Source organism: Pelodiscus sinensis, chromosome 12, assembly GCF_049634645.1.
Source record: "Pelodiscus sinensis isolate JC-2024 chromosome 12, ASM4963464v1, whole genome shotgun sequence".
Taxonomy (NCBI): Eukaryota; Metazoa; Chordata; order Testudines; family Trionychidae; genus Pelodiscus; species Pelodiscus sinensis.
In genome coordinates, this window is record NC_134722.1 from 11136772 (window position 1) to 11163973 (window position 27202).

At 41.3% G+C, this 27202-nt stretch overlaps 1 protein-coding gene across 8 annotated transcripts in view; it reads right to left on the reverse strand.

Annotated features, from left to right (window-relative positions):
- Positions 1-27202, reverse strand: part of CMIP (c-Maf inducing protein) — a 201118-nt gene that overhangs the window by 120599 nt on the left and 53317 nt on the right. Inside the window, exon 1 of one of the 8 annotated variants that reach the window (XM_025184433.2) lies at positions 12428-13078. The exons of the other annotated variants lie outside the window; for them this stretch is intronic. Within the exon in view, the coding sequence (XP_025040218.1) occupies positions 12428-12451 (24 nt within the window). The 5' untranslated portion in view covers positions 12452-13078. Of the gene's footprint in view, positions 1-12427; positions 13079-27202 lie in introns of those variants that run through there. 8 annotated transcript variants of the gene reach the window in all.

Sequence of the window (27202 nt, forward strand, 5' to 3'; positions counted from 1 at the left end):
TGTTGATCTTGAGAGCTTGCGATGGCAACAGGTAGTAGCAGTACATGTTTTATCACAGCAGGGCAGAGGAGGGTAGCACCAGGGCCCCACCCACTCCAAACGCTTTGCAACTGGTGGGTGTAGCCAGACACAAACCCCATCTTATTTTTCCACGAACCCCATCTTGTCCCTCCCCCCCCCCCCCCCCCCAGAGAGCAAGAGAAAGGCAGTCAGCCTTTGATGCCCTGGGAACGCAGGTGTGCTGCCTGTCCCTGACTCTACCATAAACAGAAACCAGACAGTAAATGGGCTAGCTGACGACCCAGGGCCTCCCATCGCCCTGATGGCTAGTACCAGTAATTGACACGCCTGCACTGTCCCAGGAGAGGAATATTCGCCTATCACATACCAGAGGTGCCCATTGTCTGCATTTTCCTAGGTGTAAATTATGCTTTGCACCCTTCGTGGGAAACTTGGTGTTCAAAGCCATTTTTCCTGATTGGCCACTTGAAACCAGGAAGAAGCCTACATGACCCAAGGTGTATAAAAAGAGGTTCAGCAGCCCACCCCATTTGAGCTCCAATCATCTATACCTGCTGGCAGGTATTGATTGTCTCCCGTGGTCTGTGGGACGCCCAACCTCGCCCTACTTCTTCCCGAGGGATTGAGAGAAAGATGCTGGCCACGCCAAGTCTGGAATGCAGGGGTGAGAATATGTACCTGCTATGTGTCTATTTTGCATGCATTTAATAAGAGCTCAGAGAACCAAAAGGGTTTCATGGTACCTGTAAGTGACTTATTAGTGTAATTTCTGTCCTGTCCTTTGTAGTGTCTGTGTTATCTGTAACACAGCAGTAGCATTTAACAACTAAGTTTACCCTGTAACAATAAAATAGTAACTGTTTAAGCTTTAACCTGACTCCTTCAGTTGCTGTAACACAACCAAGCATAATTTAAAAGAACTTCAGCCGGTCATAAGGGACTCACTGCCCTGACCGTCAGCTGACAGTGGGCTGGGAACATGGTCAGCACTGCCATTCCAAGCCACCACGGCGACACCACTGCTGCCTATGGGGTCCGAGTCATTAGAAGAGAAATGGCACAATGAGTGGGTGCTGAACAGCCCACTCCAAGCTGCCACCCAGCCCCAGCCAGACCTGAGCACACTGCCTGAGCTGGATGCCATGGGCCAGGCCCTGCTGGCAAGTAAAGTCCTAAGCAATCATATAAATATCCTCTCCACTATCCACAAAAATGATGCACAGATGATGACATGGAGCACATATCTTTGGATCAGAAGGGCTCTAACCAATTACTCTTGTGAGGTTGGAATTTTGCATTACAAAAACATTCTAAAGAGAGTCAGATTTTCAAAAGGTGCAATTGCATAGCCATCCCATTTGCACAGATCTAAATCCCATGATCCATGGAAGTTCGACAGCAGCAAAATGGCACCTTTGAATCTAGCAACTGGCTAAGTCTTCCTCTTTATCTCAGCTCTCTAGCTGTGTATTCTCTCTACATGCTCTCTCACAATCGTGATACAGGTAGTCATTGTGCATATTCCTATACCTTTGTGCATCAACTGTATAAATGTTATAAACATTTCCATCCAGTGCATTAATTTCCAGGATCTCATTCATCCAGGCGTCTACCAAAAGGGATCATGGAAACATAGTGTTCCTATCTGCAGTCTTGACCTCCTAAGAGTCAATGGTGCAGTAATAATGCCTCAATGGCAACAGATGTACAGCTGACTTTGCTGAATACTAACGCTTTCTGAAACAAAGTCTGCATCTATAACTCCAGAAATAATGTAACATTCATTAAATACACCACTGCCAATATATTAAATAGCTGATATCTACATATACTGATGTGCATATATGCAATATTACCCACATTGCTCCTACATATTACAATGCACAAGATAACCCTTCATAAATGCAAGTTAAACCTTGAAACAATACTAGACCCAAAAAAGTAGCTTATTTTTAAAACTAGAGGCCAAATCATTAAGTGTTTGTTTATTCCTTTCCCAGGCAAAACTTTCATTGACTTTAGTAGGATTTACTCATGTGAGCAGGAATTGGTCTTTCAGTAATTAATGGTTATAGGAATGATTCCATTGGATTACTGTTGGGTCCTATCCTGCCAGCATTTATTCATGCATATAAATCTTCCTCATACAAGCAGCTCCCTTGATTTAAAATGAGATCATCTGTTCAAAGATCAAGCCCAAATTTAGTTACCAACACTTCACTTGTCTGAGCTGAACTAAAACCAAAAGCAGTTTAATTATGGGCTCGATACAGAAATTTTTAAGTGCAGTTCCCTGGCCTGCAGTCTCCAGAAGGTCAGACTGAATGATCATAATGGTCCCTACTGGCCTTAAAATCTAAGACTCTATCAATCTTAATTGTCACAGCTATTCTGTTTCTCTAGTTAGAAATATTGTGTTACAATTAGAGATGTGAAGGTTTAACAAGTTAACCATTTAGTAAGTGGTTAAGGTTCTCTCTGGGATTCCTTGCATCGAGTAAAATTTCCCCTTGGACACAAATAAATGATGAGTAGGCAAATGAGAAATTAGGCCAATTCTGGCAAGGAACACTCTCTGACAGTGGCTATATGTGAGGTCTCTATCTCCAGCGGCACCAACCCCAGAGCTGCCAATACAGTCCCAGGCACACTCCTTACATTGGGCTTGCTGATCTTCTTCATGGAGACCTCACTTGATCTCAAAGTGTTCAGCACCATTCCTGATGGTGGTCCTACAGGTTACTCGATCCTTCACTTGCCTCTCCCAGGTCTCAGTGTCAATGCCACACTTCACCAAGGTGTTCTTAAGAACATCCATGTAGCGCTTCCACTGCTCACCTCCTCTGGTGGGCAGAGGTTAAGGTTAACCAGTGAGACTGGAGCAACTCCCCACCTGCCACACATTGGACGCTGTTCTAGCTCTATGGAGGGCCCATTGCGAACAAGGGCTGCTCCGGCCGGGGCGTCAGAACAGCCCATGCCTATAGGGGGAATCCCAGCCCTCTGAAGGCAGGGGCTGCTCCAATGTCCTGGAAAGAGCAGTCTCTGTCCACAGTGGGCCAGGGTTTCCCACAGGCAGGGGCTGCTCTGACCAGGCTGGATCAGCCCCTGTTGAGGTGAGGGGGGCAGGAGGGAGGTACAGCCCAGGTGTAGGGGGCACTCCAGCTGAGCTGGAGCAGCCCCTGCTTATCCTCCTTTAATGAGTTGACAGATTAAATAATATGCTTAACTGGTTAGCCAATTAATTGGGATTTTACATCCCTAGTTACAATAACTCAAAAATGGCATCTCTGTCTTCTTCACTGTGAAGTGGCCTAAGCATAACAGGTTCTCTTAGCTGCCAGGCAGGAAACATAGATCAGTTTACAAGGCACATTAAGAACGCTCTTTGTCAAACTTAGAGCAACGGAACTGTGGTAGCCATGTCTATCCATTAAAAATACAAATAAAACAAGCTGGTGATAGCATTTTTAACTAGGCTAGTGTTTCTCAACCTGGGGGCTGGCCAAGTCAGTGTTAGGGGGTGAAGAGTAGGGCAATTGCCTGGAAGATAATTTGTGTGTTTCAGTTCTGAAGCCCTAGCACTCCCTGACCCATCTGAAGCCCCACATCCCTCCAAGCTTAAAGTAGGGGTCGCACATTTGTCTAGCAAAGGGTTACAATCTTTTAAATTTAAAGGGAGTCAACAACACAAAAAAGTTGAGAAACACTGCACTTGACAAAGACACAAAATACTGTGCATTTGACTACTTGTCACAGGATGAATCCTGATTCCAGTCCCCTGCCCTCACGGCAAGACCAAGAATCTGGAGCTAGAATTTATTCCCTGATGAATCCTGATAAAACTACTTCTAATTACATCTTCAAAAGTTTCAGAGGGGTAGCCGTTTTAGTCTGTAACTACATCTATCATTCCTTGGCACAGTTGAGAAACAGGAAATTCATGTAACAGGCCATCCTATTAGCTCTCAGGGTACTAGACCATGCTTTAAATATTCTGGTCTGATTTCACCCAGGCCGGAGGCCCATGAAAAGGCATTCTTGCTACCTGTATATTCTAATTAAAAAGCTTTTAGATAACCAACAATAATATAAAGAAATTTTGAAGTTTTGATGGAAACTATTGGATCATTAAAGGTCAAATCTTACTGTCAGTAACATCAGTAGTAAAGACTCCCGTGACAACAGTGGGAATAAATTCTAGCTCCAGATTCTTGGTTCTGCCGTGAGGGCAGGGGACTGGACTCAACGACCTCTTGGAGTTTCTTCCAGTTCTATGATTAGGGTTGTCAGATGAAACAAAAATACCGAACACCCGTGCCCCTCCCCCCCCCCCCAAAAAAAAATACTGGGGAAAAATTCTGAAGACAAAAAAGGGGGAGGGGGAGACCAAATAAATAAATAAAGCAGCATGTCCTCTTTAAGAGTGAGTGCAAGGATAGGTACAGGGGAGACGTTGAGCACTAAGACCCAGGGGAGTCATTGCTTCCCCTTGGTCTTTTTACCAGCAGCCATTTTGTGCCGGCAGCCTTGCAGAACCAGGTAAGCATGGGGTCTGGGGTGCGGGCTCGGAGGGGGAGGGGGCGCTGAGTGTTTGTAGGGTTGCCAGGTGCCCGGCATTTTCGCCTCCTGGCTGGGGGGAAAAAATTAGAAAATACTGGACATCTTAGGTGTCCGGTATTTTCTGAATTTTTTTTACTGGACAGGAGGCTAAAATACCAGACACCTGGCAACCCTATATATGATTCTATGATTCAATTGGTGTGAGAAAAGTGAATACAGAAGAGTTATTTACTCATTCCTATAACATAAGAACTATGGGTCACCAAATTAATCGTTTGAAACAAACAAAAGAAAGTACTTCTTCACAAATGTACAGTCTATCTGTAGAACTCTGTCAGAGGATGTTGTGAGGTCCAAGCCTATAACAGGGTTCAAAAAAGAGCTAGATAAACTAATGGAGGATAGGTCCATCAATGTGTATTAGCCAGGGATGGTGTTCTTTGCCTCTTGTTTGTCAGAAGCTGGGCAACAAGGGATGGATCACTTGATGATTATCTTCTGTTCATTCCTGCTGGGGCATCTGTCATTGGCCGCTGTTGGAAGACAGGATATTGGGCTAGATGGATCTTTAGTCTGACCCAGTATAGCCATTCTTATGATCTTAACACCGCTCCATAAATGTATATTAAAAACTGAGAAGTGAACATATACATGTTGAATAATCTGTGCTTCTCCAAGATATTATGCCTGACCATGGTGGTGGTGGTCTTGAGATCCACAAGATATCTGATAATCCAGTTTTATCAATTAGTCACATTGATCAAAGCACATTTATGGTATTGGAGGACACAGGTATTAGCATGAACCTGCAACCTGACCACCAAAAAGTCTCACAAGCTAAACATGCTCCAGCAGGATCAGCACTTGGGTGGGAGATGTCCTAAACAAATTGGGATGTTGCTGTTGTAGCAACAGCAACAAACGCTGATGGCGAGGCAAGCAAGGATATTTTTCCCCTCTAAGTCAGTGTGTTGAATCTAAATGACCAAAATGAAGGAGTCAAAGTAAGGGCCAACCAGGCAAATTCTAATTACAAACTAAGCTCTAGAGTCCACATGCTGCCCTCAGTTACTCTAATTATAAAGTCAAAGTCAGTCTACTGTAGGTAAGTGCAGTTGCTTTTAGAAAAGAAAGTCTCTTTCATTACCATTATTGGTATTCAGTATCTTCCTAATATTTTTCAGGGTCATTATAATACTTCTACTAGCACTACCACGGTACACTTCCCTATCTCCCTTATTCTCATGATCTCGGAGTATTTCGGGAATACAAATTGAGCTGCATAGGAAATCTGTAAATTAAGTAAAAATTAATTCCATTAGAAAATGGGGAAACTGAGCCACAGGGCGTCACCCACCTCCCATTCCTCCCTGTCTCAAAGCTCCTTCTGTTGACTTTTGCTACATACTTGAAACATCAGCAGCAAATATGAAGGTAACATTGCAAACCAAAGGGAAACCCATCAAAATTTACCTCCCTCAACTGTTCTCCAGAATTTTACAAAAGCGAGCCCTTAGTGTTGCTCTGATTCAAATGACAGCCTTCAATTTCAGAGAACAGAGCCAGGGAACATAAAGCCATTAAAACCAAATCACCGATCTGACAAAATACAATGGCAGCTCTCATATTCATTCTATAATGTTGAATCAAGCAAGTTCATAATCGCAGCATTCAGTACCACACACTAAAACGGAAGAGCAAATCCATTGTGCAGAACTAGGAGTGGAACATGACACATTCCCTGGAGATGAGTTTTAATCTTCCTGTATTAAATAGCGTGTTTACATTATGATAAATAATGTATGGTGCACTCACATCATTGGAAACCGCCCTTGACAATATGCTAACAATGTCAATGCAAAAGACTGTCCCTTCTCACCCTGCTTTTATTTTATTTTTATTTTTTGTTTGTTTTCATATGTTTCTCAAGGAGCAAATAAGCGGTTTTGTTTTGATACTGCTCCAATATGATTGCATCTTATTTTTTATCAGAATCTTTAATGTCCCTTTGCAGCCAGCCTTAGACCTTGGGTCTTAGAAATAAAATGGGGTCAAGTTTTCACCAGGTCCCAAGACCAAGTTTCACCAGGAAGTTAGGTGTGTGCAAATGGGTAGTCAAATGGCATATGACTATAGTACTCAGTTTGTGTGACTGGCTTCAGCAACTGTTTGCAACCAGCAGCGCTATTAGGATCAAACCTCGACACTAGGCCCATGACTAACTTAACCTATGTCCAAAATTTCCTCTGTACTTTAGAAGCAATTTGGGACAGTGTCCTTAAGAATTTAAGGGGTTTCATATCCACCACCTACATAGTTAAAAAGAAAAAAATACCAAGATATGTTTTTTTAAAATTTCGCTGTACTTTTTTTTTTTTTTTTTTAATGCTAAAGCTTGGGTTTTTCTGTCTCCTTTGGGTCTTTTACAACACTGCACTCATATAAATGGCCTGTGGTTTTATGCTTTGCTTCCCATTTAAAAACAAATCTCTTGAACAGTAGCTTATTTTTTGTTAAATACATCCAACATTTCTGAACAAAGTGGTTCATTTTTCCTTTTTTAACAGAGATGGTATAGGAGCAAATAAGGAGTTTGGGAGTTATATTTTGTAAAATACCCACATTAGAACTTTTAAAAAATCCAATTTACTTTTCACTATTTGTGCTGTATGTTCCCTTTTTTTATCTTGCTCTAAAAGACAATGAGACTGCTTAACTCTCCTTTTTAAGCAGTGAGTTTTGAGGACTGATTTTAATATACCACACGTGTTGTATTTGAGATTCCAAAACTGCAGGGACTTTTTTATTTAAAAAAAAATAATGACAATATGTCTATATATGGATCCAATCCAATCCCAATCCTCACGTAAATCAGGGAAGATTTCCCCATTGATTTAAATTAATTTTATTTAGGCCCTATGTTAGGGTTGGCAAGTCCCTTTTTTGTTTTAAACAAAACTACAGTTGAGGCTTAAAGCTAGTTCACTTTGCGAACCAAAACTGCCCTTTCACGCTAAAAGATGAGTTTCTGATATCTTCACCCCAGTGAAATCAACAGGATTACGCAAGGGACAACACGCTACATGACGCAAGGCCTTTCGAACATATACAAAAATGATTTCAGCCATCAGAATTTAAATTATGAATAATTTCAATGAGGCATACATTCTCTTTCAATATTTAACTCAAGAGATCTTACTATGCAGAAAGAAGTACTATAGAATGGGGGGGGGGGGTTAACATTCATATGCCAGCAGTATCTGTCACTTACTCTGATAAAGCAGATCGGAAGCCGGGGAGGTACTGTATTTACTATTCTGATATCAGCCCTTTAATAAGCAATTTCAAAGGCATCTCATTGCAGTGACATGATGTACCTTCCTACTGAAGATTATGGAATCACTTTCCACTAAACAGCTTCCTCCCTTACACGGCCTTTCAGGACCCAGAGAAAGAGCAAGGATGCAGCTGAACTCTGCTGCTAGCACTCCCTAATTATTTCAGGAGAAACCAAGACATCATCAAATGTAGTTTTTTCTCTTTCCTCCATAGGAAAAATAAAAAGTCTGTGAAGAGCAAGCCACTGGATCAGCCCTCATATAAGTAGTAGTCCAGTCCTTGGCCCACCATGTAAAGGAGATAAAGACTGACCTTGCAAATAGCAAGGCGGTTTAGTCTGGGTCACTTCAGCAAAATGGCTGGCATTTTATGTGAACAAATGCACTATGACTGAGACACTAATCTCACATACATCTGCAAGTACTGCTTCTTCCACTGGGCTAACTTTTTCATATCCAAGATGGATAACTTAGAAACTTTTTTATTACATGACAGCTACAGAGATTAGGATAAAAAGGAGGTGACTGACTCAAATCTGATAAGCATGTTATTTCATTTCTGAATCTCTTTGTCCTGCTTTCCAGTAATCAACCCTACTGATTTTAACAGGGTACTTTTTTCTTTTAAAGCTCTTAATGGCTTCAGGTTCTTGTGCACTTCCTTTTTTGGTGACGCCTTACTACAAAGGTGTTTCTCTCTCTCTCCCTCCCTCCCTCCCACAAACCTCCTCTCCTTGGTAGGGTTTTCTTTGAAATCTTTTATCATTACAGAGTTTGCCAATGAGCGTGTTCTGCTCTCTAGCATGGGCCAGGCATGCCGACTCCATTAACTAAAAATTTGAGGGGGTTTTTGGTCTTGATTTTTTTAAACATCAGTAGCATGCTCAGTGTCACTGTGTTAAAAAAACACACTTATGGAACACACGGCTTCTGTCTTGAAGAACTTTTGGTCGAAACAATCAATGCAACTTGATTTCAAACACAAAATGATTGATCACAAAATAGTGCAAGTTTTCCATTTGTTTTCTCAAATAGCATAACCACCACTGCTCATCTATGTCGTTTTATAACTGCATTGTGCCATATCCAGCAGTCCTAATTCAATTTCTATCATATTAGGTGCGCTAAATCTCAGTTTCTGGACTAGACCTAGATCTTTTCCAATAGCAAAGAAAAAGATCATTTTTAAACATAAAAGCTACAGGAATCAACCCTATATAATGATGGCTACATTTTCTTGGTGCTCTGTCTGCATATCTAAAAGTAAACATCAGCAGTGACCAGAATACACAGCAATTAAGCCATAAGTTTGAAGTTCAGCAATAGCTAATATTTTTGGCTGCCAAGCAAATTTTTATCAAGTGGCAGAATAAAAACTTCTCCTCAGAACCAACAGAGCTCTGTGTTTTGAAAGGGCAGCCAATGGAATAAACGTAAGCGACCTCAAACAATGTTAACAGTCAATCTAATTCAATGCAATCATGTCATAAATTGTACTGGTGTCAGGTTCTGATTAAGCACAGGATACCACGCCCTTGAAACACAGAAGATGAATGTTCTGAATAACACAATACACTGCAGGTACTGTGCCAGTTATGCCAATTCTCTTACACAGGAAGAGTAAGGAGGAAATTGCAATGTGGTGTGCCATACAGTAGCTCTGATGCGCAAAGAGAGAAACACATCCCATAATGTGTGGGGGCATCTTTTCTATCCCCAATCTGAAAGTGCTTTGATACAGACATGATTCACAAGCTGTGTAAAGTAACAGATGGTTGTCAATGGAGAAAAGGAAAGCAAGGGCAACTAGATTAGAAATTGATTTGTCTATCCTACTTAATTTCTGCATGCTAAAATCTTGTAACACAGCAATACTAGGTCCCTTGTGTTGTTCTTTGTCAGAAAGAAACTGGCAATAACTAACAAGCTCCTAGAACAATCACAATAGGCACTGATTGCCAGCAATTGGCAGAATGAGGACAAGAGCCAAGGAATGAATGGGAATTGCATCTGAAAGCTCCACTGTCTCTTAAAGATTGTCCTAATAAGCAAAGTATCAGCTGCAGGAAGCTTGCACTGCTGCTGTTCGTGCAGTTCCCGTTCTGTGGGTAAGCTGAAAACTAACTCTTGGGGCTAACAAACGGGCACTTTTCACTAAAATGAAGATTGATAAATTTGCATTACCGCTGCATATAAAAATCACCAATCACTGTCAAAAGGGCAGGCTGACTTCTAGGGAAAGAAAGGATCAGCTTAAATCATCCTAAAACAGTGCTGTAGCTGTAGAAAATTTTTTCCGTTTTCATCAAAACAAAGGCGTATCTACTGGCATGGTGTGATTATTTGCCCTCGTTACACGTATTTGCCCTTGTTACACGCATGTGATCAAAGAGGCAGAGTCTGCATTCCAGTGGTCACTTCCCAAGGAGAGGAACTACAGATCAGCACCAAGAATTCTGTCACGTTACATACCAGTCTGTGCCCTGCCACCCTCCCACTCCCTGCTGTAGAGACTAATTTTTTCAGCACTGTGTGAGAAAGTACAACCAAACAATTGACACAAGTAGTTAGAGAAATTAAAAATCAGTACAATTATTTCTAAGTATTGTGTCCAAATTTGGGATGAGGCGTAAATGACAAACAAGATACCAAAAAAAACCCCCAAAGTTGAACTTTTATTACATTCCAAGTTATTTTCCAGTAAATGTTACAACTTAAAGTAGGAGGCAAATCTAGGAATGAACTTGCAATCTACGTCATTTCCCTGACCTATCTATTGCTTTACCAAAATATTTTACATACCGACACAAGCTTCCTGTAACTTTAACCACTGAATGATAAAGCATAGCTACACTTTAACAGATCCTCTAGCTAAGCGCATTATTGCACAAGCCACTGCATATGACACCCAAAACCAAATCCCAAACAGTCTTCTACCTTTTCTAGCTCTACTTTTCTATGTCTAAAAATACACTTGTATGTACCAGACAGAGTGTTCCACGTGCCTTTTTCTGAAAGGTGCAAATAATCCTATTGCTTTTTGCAATGGAAATGCAATGTAGTTTCCCCCCCATTCTAAGTCCAAATCCTGCAGTCCTTTTTCAGCATTCTCTCAGTATTCTCTCAAGAAATGGGTTGTGCCCACGAAAGCTCACGATACCATCTACATGTTTTGTTAGTCTTTAAGGTGCTGCAAGACTATTGGTTGTTTTAAGTTTTTCCAGGTACAGACTAACTCGGCTACCCCTCTGAAGCTTCTCTCCCTGTAGTTTGTCTAAAAATAGTTGGGTGGTACAAGTCCACTTCCTAGCAGTCATCTCTCAAAAAACAATATAATGTTTGGTCCTGACACCCATGCTAACAGTCCCAGTGCAAAGGACTGACTGGCACTGATTCTCTTAGGTGGTCCTTCCACAGTGGCAGAGCAGGGATTTCTGTCACTCTGTCTTTGCTATACAGAGATGATGTCACCTGATTCAAGGCTGTCAGCTAGTACTTTCATCAGCAGTCATTTTACCCTAAAAAGCATTCCAGTCATACTATGTATAACCAAAGTGTTCAGGCTCCATCTCCAATGCAGCAGCCAACACTAGCTTTGAAATGGAAACTAAACCTTGTATTTATCGCATAGTGCAGGGAAGTACAGCCTTCCTTGATTCTGCAGGGAAACTCAGTGCAGGAGAGGTAGGCCATTCAATTCAGCTCAGCATTTGGTCTCTCCTGTCCTCACACCTTTACACAGGTGTAATTCTGTGGAAGGGCTAGTATACTTGCAAAGCACTCGAATTGCTCACTGGAGTTAAGATTGAAATGACCAGCCTCATCTCAGGATGCAAGTGAGAAATGCAGTATCTCTAGGAAGCAGCTATGGCTTTGGCACAGTATGTGGCTTCTCCTCTTCCCCCCTCCAAATCCTACAGAAAGAGCTACACCAAGCACATTAACGGACATAAAACTGGGAGCCACCTGCTCTATAACATTGATAAATTATCCCTCTTTTTAAAAATTGGCTTTAAAACCAACAGCACAAGAAATGGGGGGAATCTATATTTATAGATAACAATTGAAGAAAAAAAGTAGCTCATATATCCCTAGAAATGTAGCCATGTTAGTCTGGTGTAGCTGAAGCAAAATACAGGACTATTAGTCTGTTAGTCTTTAAGTGCTACATAGTCCTGTATTTTGCTTCATATATCCCTGAGAGTTCTTCTGGAAACGACTCACTTCAACAAGTGAAACTGTTACTTGAAAAACACCTCTAGGCATCACTCACAACAAACATCTTCATTGGGGTGCCTCTGAGTTTTAATATATAGAACAATCACATCTCACAGACTCCCAGTCCAATGAATAGTTAGAAAGATGCACAGATGGTGATTAGACTTTTTCAGTGTGCAAAGGATTAAACAGGATTAACTCATTTCATATTACAATGATCTTGTCAACAAAGAAACAAAGATTACACAAATGCTAGATTTCTCTTCCTCTATCTAAAATATACTTACTTTCATGCAATCCAATAGGTACATCTGCTAGCATTTATATGGAAAACAAAAAATATTTTGCAGTCCTTGCAAAATGTGGGTTACCAGCACATCATCATGTGTGTGACCACGCTGTACTTAGGCATCTTGTGGAGACACAAGGCAGCAGTCTGAAAATGAGAGTCAAGATAAGCCTGCTTTAAAGAGCCCAAACATCAATAACTCCACAGAGCTTTACAATAGCTGAATTGTTTCTGCACCCTGAAGTCAGCAGCATGTAGTTCTCCTTGTGCAATCACAGGGAGTTGCGTCCAGTGTCAGCAGGTTAGTCATTTCAGCAGCGGCAAAAGTGTTACTTTGTTTTCAGCGAAGAGGGTAATTTTTCAGGGACAGAAGGGAAGCAGGCATGGAGGAGTTACACTCTGACCAGTCATTGAGCCAGAGGCCAGCTGGCCAAGAGGGAGTTACTGGGATTACTCAGCAGTAGAGAAGTTAGCAGGAGCAAGGAGAACACAACCCTGACGTGGTTAACTGGTACAAGTGACAGATTTTCATTTAGGGAAAATGATGCATCATCCAAAACCAGTGTGCATTAATGCAAATCTTCCATATTCACTGCAGTGTATCATCCACCCAGATTTCACATTTTTGCTAAAGTGGATCCACAATAACCAAAGGCAAGGAAGTCTAGCAGCAAAAGCAGTAAGGACAAGCAGCTGAGCCTATACTGGGGAGGTGGAGAGCAGCACCTGTTACGGGCATTTCGGCATTTCAGTGCAAATCTTAACTACACCCTATGTAGCATAGTTAAGACTTGCACTGAGATGCCCATAAGCACTTGAGCACCATCAAATTCAAGCCATCGTTAACCTATATTACAAACATCTCCACTATTCCCAGTCTATCAGAGCAAGGAAAATAAAAGTCAAAATATCAGAGCTGTTAGAGGCAGACAACTGTACTAGGGACCAGTTGCTGAGGGACAAGAATCATTCATAAACGTAGCTCTTTCAATACAGGGTCCCAAAAGTGTAGTCTCTCTATATTTACCCAGTTTCATTATCTAGCACGGATAACAGAATGTTTGCTTTGGATTTTAAACAAGTACAAAGTACCACAACTAGAAACACTGGAGTTTAGTTTTTTTAAATTTTAAAGAAAAAGATTCACACTGAAATGGCTTAAGCTAAGAGAAGCAAAATCAGGGAGAAGCTTAGTTAAGATTCTTGGGGTTCAGTTTTCCTGCTGCATGATACAATTAAATTCCACAGGCTTCCAGGGGAAAGACCCTTTCCTGCTAAGGCCTGTAATCCTAGAAACACATTTTTTGGACACTTTTATTGTGAAATGCCATAGTCTCTAGTGTTCTGCAGCTGAGTGGAGGGAAACTATCCAAAGGTCAGCATTACCCAGCACAAATAAACAGAGAAAGACAAGACCATGCCAGTGGAAGAAGAGACATGTATTAGGGTTCCCTCTTGTACGTGGCAGTTCTCTCTATTATAATTGATTGCCGCATGATAAGAAATGGTCCTATATGTCTGACTTTAGTGCAGACAAGAGTAAATGTACGGCCCTGGGGGTTCTGTCTCCTCAAACTGTTGTGGACTGGGAGGTTTTATTGTTGTCATCAACTCTGGCAAAATGTTAACTGTGCTGCTCTGTGCAAAAGATAAGCAGGTTCAAATTCCATCTGTTAAAAATCCCAATAGGAACTACAAGGCATAGATAAACAGGTCGATTGGTCCTCTATAGTAACACAAAGTAGAAGAACAGGAAACAAAGGACTTCAGATTCTCATGCCTGCAATTATCTAAGAACTGCATCTCTATTCCTTGTGTTAACTTGGTCAGGAATCTGCTGATCCCATTAGCCCAAAAGAGAGAGTACATATATACACAGAGGAAATTCTGATTCAATATGGCAAATGGGTAGTTCACAGGGTTAGCACCTAGATAACCAATTCTGCATTCTTAAATAGAAAATAAAAAACAAACTAAAAAAAGATGAATTGACCATTAAAAGCACAGGACAGGGTATCAGGAAATCTACTGCAGACTTGCTATGTGACCACGTCACCAAAGCTCAATATTTTTAAAAGATTCCATTTCATTTCCAGTATGTGAAGTTTTTGGTGTCACATTTGGGACATCTGGATCCTGATTTCTGGGGATGCTAAATATTTGCAGCTGCCACTGATCTCTTTATAAATTGCACGTACTCAGCACCACTGAAAAACAGATCTCAAATGGGGCACCCAACGATTGAACACCTCAAATGAATAGTCACTTTTGCAGATATGCTTCTTAATCTCTGTCTCAGTTTCTCCACAAATTAAATGAGGCTACTAACGTTTAGCTTCAAGTGTCACTGTAAGATTTAAATATTAAATATTTGTAATATGTTGGATGGAAAGTATTCAAACAACTTATTTAAGAGCTGTACTTTAGGCCAAAGACAACTGCAAATTGTAAAAAGAAAAAAAAACTACAATGATGTATTTTTGCACATATCATTTGATTTTTTCCCCCTTTTCCTTTCATTTGATGTTCTGGTACCCCCTTTCAAGATGATGACAGCTGTCAGCGGTAACAGTGAAAGAATTTGAAGTACAAGAACATTTATATCATGAGTTATAATGTTAGATCTCAGCAAGCAATTTTCTATCCTACTCACATAGGCTGCATAAGCATATATCCATATACACACACAAAGGACTTTGAAAGAGAAGTCAATCTTTTGACATTTGTTACTAATCATAAAAGCATAGCTCACTCTTAGTCAAATATTATCAGACATGACTAGAGGTTCAAATACTACTTGTGCTATTTAAGCAGCACACATAGTAAAGTGATGACAATCTCCACACAACTGTATCTTCTGTATTGATAACAAATGTTGTCATACTGAAGAGCAAGTGAGCCCCTAAAATCAGGGCACATGTAAGCCAATATTCATTCTATAACACTGCACTTTTGTTAGTTGACAACAAATGAGGCTTTGACCCTAAATGAAGCTGGGGAGTTAGCAACATCAGACCAGTTTGTTTCTCAAAAGTACCTTTAAAAACATTTTGTTTCTTAAAATACACCCGGTACCAATTCATTTTACATTGAAAGGGGAAAAAATAAATTTGGCTTTGAGTTTCCAAGTTACTGACAAAGATCTCATGATGATTTGCTGTATATACTGAATATCAAGGTACTCAGCCTTACATATCACTAGAAGTCACAAAAACTCAGCCTGAGCTTAGTGCAATACACCTCTGCATTGGCTGGAAAATTAGGTAGCAACTATATTTCTGGCCACAGCTGCTAACAACAAACTGCAGTTACCAAATCTACCAAAAATTCACATCACTGCTGGCTCGTGCGACACCAGAGGACAAAGTACACGTCTCCTCCTCCAGTACTATAGCTTTTGACTCCTTGCTTGCTGCTTGGCAGTTTGTGAAGAACTACATTCACAGCCTGTAAAAATGACAAAGTGGTCTGAAGGATTTCTGCAGTCCCAGGACAGCCTATTTTTCTGCAACTCTAGAGTCGTAGTCACATCATGCTGTGATTCTTGGTAAATGCTCTCCATTAAACACAGCTGTTTGAACAGAGAGCATGTCAATGAGCTGGCAGTCCTAATAACATACTGTGGGGAAAATAATGCCAGGACTGGGAAGAACAGGATAGAAGTCTGAAATATTTTTAAAGCCATGTTATATGCTCCGGCCATCACATTCAGTTACTGAATAGTTTATGTATATCACTGGCTCCCCCTAGACACTTCAAGACCATTTCTTTTTTCGCCAACAGATACAACAGAAAATAAAATGTCAGAGCCACAGAAACCAGAACAGTAATAACTAAAAGCTTAAAAGTGGAATGCAGAGACTCTCTCATCTTTAATCTATTAAAGAGTACGCAGATTAACACTAGACTGTGTAACAAAATTCTATATATAAGCAATGCCACCTAACCGTGGTTGTATGTGTCTCACACCTGCCTTGAATGGTTAAAAACTTGAGACAAAGCACAGAGAGAAAATAAAATGGATCAAAAGAAATGTGCTGAGCTGAAGAAACTATTATTGCCCTGAATACATGCATTCACTGGGACTATGTCTACACTGCACTCTTTTGTCAGCAGAGACAATGCAAATGAAGCGCTCATTAGCATTTGTTGCGCTGTCATTTGCATATTCTCTGCCGATGCTTTTGGCAGAAGAGTTTTTTTGCGCAAAAACAAGCAGTGCAGACGGACCATTTTATGCACAAAAAAAAACCCTTTTGCGCAAGATACCTCCTTTTTTGAGACATAAGGTATCTTGCGCAAAAGGGGTTTTTTGCGCAAAATGATTCCATCTACACTGCTTGTTTTTGCGCAAAAACCTCTTCTGCCAAAAGCATCGGCAGAGAATATGCAAATGAGAGCTTCATTTTCATTGTCTCTGCCACCAAAGAGTGCAGTGTAGAGGTAGCCTGGGAGATCAATTACACAGGTTGTTGCTTCCAGCAACATAGAATTTATTCAAGCTGTTTTTAACCCTTCGCTCACCCACAGCAGATGGTTACAAGTCCTTCGCCCCATCCCAAGAAAATGGAAAGCTTTGTTTTGTGCTAACAGGAGCAGGAAGGGAGATATGTGATATGGAAAAAAAATCAACTCTTCTGTTCATATTTCAATGGAAGTGTTTTCCCAGCAGCTGAGAAGAGAGGAATGAGACTCCTGTATGTATGCACTACTACAATGCTAAAAATGTCTGAACTGTCTGATTCTTTGTCTAAATGGACTCACAGAAATGGATCCATTCTGGTTAAGTATGACCCTTCAGAACCTAATTTGCCCATCTGTAGTAATTCAGAACTTCCGTCCATTCCTTTGATTTTCCATCCATCAAATGAACCCTACATCCAGCACAATGGTAGTTCCCAGCAGCAGAACTTGGCACAAAAGTAAAAAATACAGATGCCCATTTCTCAGCTCAGTGAAAAAAGGGATTATTAAACAGAAAGATTACTATCTTTATCTAGATGCTACTGTGTACAACAAGGCTGAGCAAAATATGGTCCTGGGGCCAGATCTAGCCCGTCAAGCCACCAGAACTGGCCTGCAGACCACCCTGCCAGGACCCTCATGCACGCAGCTGATGCAGTTTAAAGCACAGTTAATGCAGCTCTCTGTTCTGCAGGGAGGGAGAAGCTTCATGTGACCTCCCGGCCCTTACCCCAATCCTCAGCTCCTATAGGCTGAAAACAACTGGCCAATAAGAATTGGCCCCATCCAATCTCTCAGCTCCTATTGGCTGGAAACAACCAGTCAATAGGAGCTGAGAGATTGGCCTGTGGCATGGGGGCAGCACAAGCCACTTTCCCTTCCCAGAGCTGAGAGCCATGTGAAGTTTAAAGTGATCTGGCGCTTCAGCAGGCAGGGTGCCCAGCCTGCCTTGGGGGTGCTGCAGGTCTGCTGGTGTAGATAAGCCTGCCTCTGTCACCTCTGCCCCTCTCGCATCCCCATTCCCTTCCTCAGGTCACCATCCAAATCCTCTGCACCCGCATGCCCTCGGTCACAACTCCCTCCCAGATCCTGTCTCGCTCCTCTACTCCTCCCCCAGCCAGAATCCTCTTCTGCACCCATACTCCTTCCCTGACTCTACACTCCAATCCCCTGATCCAGGTCTCAACCCCCTCCTTCACCCAAATTCTCTCTCAGACCTCACACTGTCTCCTGCACTCCAGTCCCTTACCCCATGTGCCCTTCTGCACCCAACCTTCACCTTAGACCCCACATCTTCTCCACAGAAAAGTGTGGCCTTTGACTGCTTTCCAAAAATCTTGGGAGTACCCCCCCACACCAAAAAATTATTGCCCACCCCTGATATAAGGCATGAGATCTGTAAATATTTGCTGGATACGTCTGTTTCTTAAAGCGGATATTAACCACGGGCTTTTGGACAATGGTACTATACCTATGAACTTTGAGAAAAGGTAACTATTCTGGATATGAATTTACATCTACAGACTAAGACCTGATCTTAAAAGCCCAAAAGGGCATAACAGGGACTGAGGGCTTCTGTGGTCTAGCTCACATAAGCGTCTAGGCCACATATGACAGGATGCAAGGTTAAGCACTAGATCCATCACACTGGAGGGAATTAAGGCTCATACCCACTCCCCATGGTCAAGAATGAAGTATAACTCCTCATGGTCAAGAATGAAGTATAAAGTAAAGAGTAAGGACTTAAATGGGAAGCTTCATTAAAGTGAATGGGAATATGATTCTTTACATCAGCCGTGGATCTGGCCCACCGTCTCAGGAACAATGTGCAGAATGTTATAGTACACCAGTGATATATTTAGTACTGCATTCCCCTTTAAACTTCATTCCTGCAACAAAGAAGTAGTAGTTCAGTGCTGATGCGGCAACACACATTCATACAGGATCGTTTTTGCTAGTACTCTGTCCTGATCAGCTTTTGTTTGTTTGTTTTAAGCTCTATATTAGAGTTGATGAGAAAACAAGAACAGAGGATTTTTTTCCCCCCCGAATTTTCCTGAAATTTCAAAATACAAGCCATTTTGACCAGCTCTACTCTGCTTAGGGTTACAAGATCAAGAGGCGCACCGTCTCTGACAACATTCTATCCAAGAAAGCAACCTGGACAGAGATTTAAATATACGGTGGTTACAACTGGTTTGAAAATTCTCATTAAGATAAATTTTTGATCTCTCCACAAAAATAGCCCCTATATCACAAGTTTTCACGGCAGCAATTAAAGTACCTTAAAGCACTGGGTAAGACAATGCTCCTCCTACAAAGATAATAATAGATTACTAAACTTAAAATGCATCTCTGGAGAGAGAGTTGTAAAAAACAGAACGGGGGATTATTTGGAAAGCACATAGATATCATTTATGGATTATACTGATGGGTCTGGGATCAATTATGAAAATATGTTGTTACACAATATTTGTTGGAAGTATTGTTACATTAAGCAACAGCTACCTAGACTTGTTACCACATGGCATTTTGATTAAAAAGCTAATGTGATATAAAATTAATATGGCACACACTAAATAAATCAATTAAAAGCTGGCTGAAGTTGAAACTAGACAAAAATCAGACTGAAAATAAGGTGTAGATTTTTAACAATGAACAAATTAACCATTGAAACAATTCACTAAGTGTCATGGTGACTCTCCATCACCAGCAGTTTTCAAATCTAGACTGGAATTATTTTCAGGGAAGTATTATGGCCTTTGTTACACGGGGAAAAGACTAGATGATTTAGCATTGTAATTTAGGGAAATAAGCATTCTGCTTCAAGTCATGGATTTTTACCCGTGTCTTTTGGGTAAAGGAAGGTTGCACATTTTGTTGCAGTTAGGTTTTATTACTTGGATCACTTTAGGTTTTAATTTATAACTGGGCTGCGAGTGTGTTAGTAATGATTATATTTTGCTAAATCTCGCTTGCTATATTACTCTTATAGGAGAAGCAAGGTTGGTTAAGGCACAAGTAAAGACTTAAGTGTCAACTTCTGGGAATCCAAGGGCCTGGGTTCTTTTTGTTTTTTTCTGCCTCATGGGAAACTACACATTTGTTATTGACTATTAATGCAACACAGACTAAGACTCATGTTTACCATAAAAATAGAGCTGAACCTAGAATTAAAAACCTATGATGGATACTGAACTTTTAGGTTAGCCAAATCAAGGGACCAGTTTCTCATCTTACTTGGATTAGTTTTATACTAGTGAAACCTCACTAATTACAACCTGATTTACACCAGCGAGAGGAGAATCAGCGTGAAATCCCTTACAGAGTAATTCACCCAAAATTAATGGAGAAGAGGAAATGTAGCTTTTTCTCCAGAACTTTTCTTTGATAGAGAGGTCCATGGTGGGTAGCAGCATCTGGTAATATACTTAATGTGAACATTTAAGACTACTGTCAGTAACGAATGCCAGTTGGTCTTAAGTATTATGTCACGTATTTTAGGATGAACACACTACAAGTGGCTGTGTGATTCGGACTACAGAGGTGAGTGAACTCAGAGTTCCCTCCTGTAAGCCTGAGATTAGAGCACTGGTCCTTTGCTTCATCTAAGGCAGGAGTGGGGAAACTAAGGCCTGGGGGCTGGATGCAGCCCCTAGCTTGCCTAGATCCAGCTCCCACACTGTCACTCCGCAGGGCTGGAGCACACAAAATCTACAAAGCTGGGGCCCCTAGGTTCTGGTGTGCAAGAGGAATGGGGAAGTGTCTCCTCAGTTGGGGGCTATGTCAGTGAGGGTTTTTTGTTTCTGTTGCTGGTTTTGTGGTTGTTGGTTTTTTTGGCGCTTCACTTGTGTGCTGTCCCCAACTGCTTTTTCTGTGGGTCAGTGGCCCCTGACCCAAAAAAGGTTCCCCACACCTGATCTCAGGGTATGTCTACACTATCAAGTTTCAGGAACAAAAAACTTATTTCAACACCCAAAAGTCGACCAAAAAAATTACTAGAGGGTGTTCACATTTGTCCCTGCAGTCAACAGATCATGTCCACACTGGAAGGCATCATCATGGACAGTGTGGGCATGTATCCTATACTGCTGTGTTGTGGAAAGGCAGAACTAATCTCTGTGCATCTTGTGATTCCCCCTCAGCCTCTTCAGTTGCCAAAAGCAGCATCAGGAGTAGCTCTGTGAGCTCTCTGTGCTAAGGAATGTCAAAGCAGCATAACATCTTCCCTCTTCCCACAGCAGCAGTCAGCCTGCCGCTTAGTGCAGGGAAGAACAGGAGCAGTAAATATTTGCTCTTTGTTTCTTCTCTAAACAGGGCAGCTCACTCAGCTGACAAACTTCCCAGAGCTTTGAAAGAGGAGGGGCACATGCCTGCAGGGCAGCACAGATCAAAACTAAGCAAAGCCAGGCCAGGCATTGTAGGATACTGGTGTAAACCAGTTCTGTCAACAAAACAACAGAGTCTACACTGGCTCTTTGTAAACAATAAAGTGAGGGCAAAAGAAAAGTCTCTCAAAGAGGGGGAAGGGAGTTTTTTGTCGGTGAAACAGGGTGGTGTTCCAGACGAAAGTCCGATTGCAGTGTGTACGCTCTCACTGTTTTGTTGCCAAAAGGCAGGTTTTGATGACAAAGCTTTATAGTGGAGACAAAGCCTAATGCTTTGCCTCAGTAGATAATATGAACTTTCTCTGTGACACAGGGTCACAGTCTCAACTTCCCATGCTGTTTCCTCAACAATTTAAGAGATGACAAAATGGTACACTTCAACATCAGCAACTTAATCTTCTACAAATTGCACTATAGCTATTTTCATATAAATTAGCAAAACAGAAAGAAAATAAAATTAAAATGCAGCACACCTTACTGACTGTATAGTTTTACAGATCTCAGAGAATATATGCATTTTAATTTGTCTTCTTTATCAGTATGCAATTTAAGAGTCCTGCCTAGATGCAGCATGCTTGTTGTTACAGTGACTTATCAATGTTAAGTGTTTTATTGCCCTGTATGTCACAAGGGTTACTGGCCGAACAAACAAAAAATCAAGGAGTAATTTCACCATATCAAAAGAAACCCTCAGTTTAGTTTTTCACCCTGAGTCAGATTGTCTGAGTTCACGTTCTAAAAGAATTTATGAGTCTAGAAATTCACAATAATAAAACTAAGATTATCACAGAACTATAGTTAATCTATAATCTTACAGGAACATTGTAGCACACAGACTCATATCTATAGTTTAGCTCATTAAGTTGATGCAAACACTGCCTACAAACACTGAAATATGTAAAACATCACCATTGCTGCATTGTATAAGACTTAAATTTACTGTGTCAATTTTATATATATATGTTTTTAAAAGCTGTTTCTAAAGGGAATTTGGCACTTGAAAAAATGAGGTAACTGAGTACGTTAAGAGACATGAAGCTATGTTCTCTGCTGATGTAAACTGAGACAGCACTACTACAGTCAGATGGAGTGCTGCCAATCTCCACCAGCTGAGAATCTGGCCCTGAAGTTTTCTATTTATCCCACTGAACAGGTACAGCAGGACAGCAGCTGTAGAAAATTTGCTCCACATTAACATACCACAGTGTGTATATTTTATGAGTGGATGTATTTTAATGGATAAAGTTTGGCATAGATGTTTATTCTTTTGCACAGTACTTTACATGCAAAGGTAAGCTACACTAACAGTAATACATGACAGTTCGGGGAAGGATTTCATTTATTTTTCCCAGAAGTGTGCCAGACTGACTAAAGGCGTAACACTCCTTTTTACAGTGGTTATACTCCATTTTAAAAGATGGTCAAGATTAGGTTCTCTTTAATACAGATCCAGGAAAGTCTACACACATACTGTGCGCTTGCTTTACAAACAGACACACAGGAACCAGATTCTCCAAACTGGTCTACACCCTGCAGTTTAATACCAGGAAGCTTTGAAAATCTGGCCATTTCATATAAGTACCTAGATGGCAGTAGTTGAACTGTTCAACTTTTTTGATAATCTGGCACACCGCTATGCAGTTATGAATACTAAAATTGCGAACTCACCACTCAGTCACATACCTCGGTTAGAACCAGAAATATGCAATCAAGAAGCAGTAGAAACAAACAAGTTCCTCTCCCCCGCCCTTTCTGTGCTGGTTTTATTTAAATTAAAATGGTGGGAAAGCAATGTTTGTCTTCTGCATAGCAAAGTTTCAAAGATGTATTAAGTCAGTTTTAAGTTGTAAACTTTGGAAAGATCAGCCATAATGCTTTGTACAAAGTTGCAAATAGTTCTGAGCTACAAACGACCTCCATTTCTGAGGTGTTGGTAACTCTGGGGTCCACTATAGATGCATTTGACTTTCACTAGGGAATAATTACACTACAGTTCACTGACTGTTCTGTATATTCTGTGGCCCCCATAACACAACTGCTAAAAGGAAACTATTCATTGTTTAGTTCAGGGCAAAAAGAATCCTAATCTCAGCCTCATTCTTATACTATTTAAATATGTTGAGCACTGATTAAAAATTCCCTAATTCTACCCCAAAAAAACAAAACCAAAAACCCCTAGATGTTTTCACTTTAGAGGATCTTTAAAAGAAGTGGGGGAATGAGGATATTCCACGCTATGAAGAGTCAGGAGCCTATTATACCTCTCAACTTTACTTAGGGTTAAATGATGAAAAGTCATTCATAGCTGAAAACACAGTACCCATATAAAATTGTCATCATAAAGAGGCTTTGTAAAGTAGGCAGTTGTATTCATATCTGGTCAGGCCTGTCTGTGAAAGAATTTCAAGCAGCATGCCCTATTTCTGTTTTATCCTTTCCAAACCCAACAACAGCTGAGAACACACAACCTGAGCTACTCAAGTGACAAAGATGAATAAACTCTGTCCAAGTATCTCTGAGTTTGTCATCACAAGTTCAAGCCTTGAACACTAGGACACAAAGATACAAAACACCATTTAAAGCTGCAATAAAAGCAGGTCATTGTGAAAGTAAAAACTCCATTTTCCATACTTTTCTCACTTATACTCACTTATACTCAAGTCTATCCATACGGATATAGAAACCATGTTAAAGTACAAACTACCATGGTTTTCGCATAATGTAGTGTCCTAGTGGGGGACTGGGATATTTCTGAAACAACTATATTCACGGAAATCACACTGTCAGATTGCAGTTCTCAAATTCTTCCACAGCATTGTCCACATCTTCGTAACAGAAAAATGTTCTTGAGAACACTTACCTCACATTCAGTGTTGAACTATTATTTCTGCAATGGAAGATCAAACAACCACCAGCAATTATTTCCAATGGGAAAGTATTTTTTTAATTTTTTTTTAAGAAAAGTTAGGTTCTTAAAACAGTGGTCCTGAGTGTCCTGAAGCACCCTTTGACCTTACCGGGATCTGCTACTTGCTTGGCACTTTTGAAAACCAGGCTACTTATTTAGACATGAAGTTACAGATTTAGAAGCCTACCTTCAAGGCTCCTGATGGTTTTTAAATTTGGCAAAAGAGGAAAACCAGCATTAGCAATCATAGACCAATAGCCAGGGTATCACATTTGCCACACATCATGAGAACATTTAAAGCATGCTTGGACTCAGAATTTCTTGAATTGTCGGTTTGCATCTTCATCTTCACATTATTTAATGGAGCTTCCTGAATTTGTGTGTGTAATTGTTCCCTGCCTGCCCTTCACTGAACTTAAAAACATAAAATCAGCACGTCTACAAACAGATTAGGTTTGCATTGGACACGGTTATATTAATTAAAAATGAATACAATTAATTCTGACATCTTTAAAGGAAGAAAATTCTAATATATGGGAAGAAGGGAATCGTTAATCAGATTAAGAGCTAATAGTTGTGTGTGCCCTTATTTGAAGACTCTTTGTATTGCTGCTACTACACTATAGGTTTCTCAGGCTATGTCTGCACTGCACTGCACATGTATTTCAGAATAAACTATTCTGGAAGAAAGAATCTAATAGCTTATTTCAAAATAGCAAATCTACACTACAGGGAAGCAGTAGTGGCAATCAGTCCGAAACAGGCTCCCCTAATGTGGACACGCTCCCTCGATTTAGAGCCCCAGGAAGCACTGGGGAGTAATTACTTTGAATGGCCTAGGGGAGGAGCTATTTCAAACTAGCATCAATGGAGCATCCACACTACTGCTATTCCAAAATAGCTATTTCAGAAGAGGCATTATTCCTCATGTAATGAGGTTTACAAACGCAGAAAGAAGCCACCTGTTGTTTCAAAATAACAGGCTAGCTGTGTAGATGCTCGCATAGTTATTCCGACTTTATTCTGAAAGAACAACAGACTTTATTCTGAAAGAATGCTGCTATGCAGACGTACCTTAATAGAGGATGAAATATTTCATTCATTTTACCTATTACACCCGTACACTGGAGCCCTTACTCAAAATTACACTTAATAGTAAATCCAATTATTTAAATTTATATTGAAGCTATATCAATTAAGAGTTACAGAATTGTTAAAAATAAATTTTATCAATCTTCTATCATTGACTTCTGTTAGCAAATGCCACTTTCCATTTTTGTCGACTAGCTAAGTTTTATGAAATCCCTCTATTATTCCAGTAATCCTTTATACCTCTTAGCCTTCAGGCTCATAAGGGCCTAATAAATATTTCTAGCCATTCATGCATTTTTGTGAGTACAGTCATTGAGCCTGTGTTTGAAAATATGGCCCCAAATGATTTAAGTTAAAAAATGCTGACACAAAAAAGCCAACAAGATTTTCTCTTTCAAAGCTCAAAATCCAATTAGCTACAATACCATTGTAAGAGCAAAACTAATGATTTTTTTAAATATACAGATCCCATAACATTAACGCCTCTGTTTATTATGATTAATAACAAACATCCTCTCTGCATAAATCAAACATTGCTATATCCCATGGAAGTAGTTTCTAGATGAAAAGATGTGACAAACAAGAAATGACATTTTCAGAACTCTAAGCTAGTGCTTAATCATATGGTCTATAGCTCCTACAGTATTGTATATCAAATATTTGAAAGATAATGTAAGCTGTGTAACTGAAAGAAATGGTAAATGGCTTTTCTCCTTTATGCATCATGAAATCTACACTTCAGAAACACCATGTGGATTGTAAATCTATAATATGAAGAAGTGAAAGGATGAAATGGCCAGATAACCTAGTTACATATATATCAAATCACAGGCCAATGGCTTCAATGAATCAGCCCAAATAGGAAAAGTACAAGATACTAGGGATGTGAACAAGTAGTCAAGTAGACAATTAACCAGTAAACCTAGGTGTGACGGGCTGGGACCCGCCTACCCCCCCGAAGCGGGTCCACCCCGCACCGACCCCGCAATCGCCCTCTCGCTCCTGGGGACAGCGCGGCAGGAATTGACCGCTTGCAGGTGGTGTAGCGCCGCCGCTCGTCAGCGGGGCAGCGGGACAGTGGGTGTTGCTAGGCAACGCGCCGCCCCGCATGGGCGGGGAGTAATGGCGGCCGGAAGTGACGGCCGGGCGCGGAGGTGATGTCAGACGCCCGGGGAGGCAGACCAGAGGGGGAATAAAAGACCCCAGTGAGTACACAGGGGAGGGGGAGGGAAGATCTAGAGGAGAAAGGAGCATAGGACGACTGGAAGGGGGGAGTCAAGCAGGCAGGGTGGAAGCAGCCCAGGGCAAGGCGGAAGCAGCCCAGGGCAGGGCACGGAGCCGGCGCACCAGTGAGTTAAGGGGATATACCCCTCCGGTGGGACAGGTCCGAGAGACCCTGTCCTTAGGGCCCTGGGCTGGGGTCTGGGCGTGAGGGTGTGCCCAGACCCCCCACCCTGCATACCCAAGGCGTAACAAGCCCGAAGAACTGTGGTCAACTATAGACACGTAGTTCGGGAGGACTACAGAAAAGAGGGGGTGCGACGGGGCCCCCACACTAGGCTTATTGATTAATCTTCTCAAATACTCACATTTTCCTCCCACTGCCTCTGTATCAGGTGCTGATGGAGAGCCAGCTTGAAAGCTGCTTCCCCCCAACACTGGCTCCGCAGTGCTGCCTGCCTGCCCCCAATGCTGCTGCCTCTTGCCATGGACAGAGACTGCTATGGCAGCAGCCCCTATCCACGGAGGGGAGGGATCTGAGCTCCCCCCATAAACAGGGGCTACTGCTGGAGCCTGGGCCCACAATGGACAGAGGCTGCTTAGCAGCAGCAGCTCCTGTTCATGGGAGGGGAGGGGTCCGATCTCCCTGCAGACAGAGGTTGGATCAGCCTGTGTCCACACGGAGCTTGGACCTCCTACG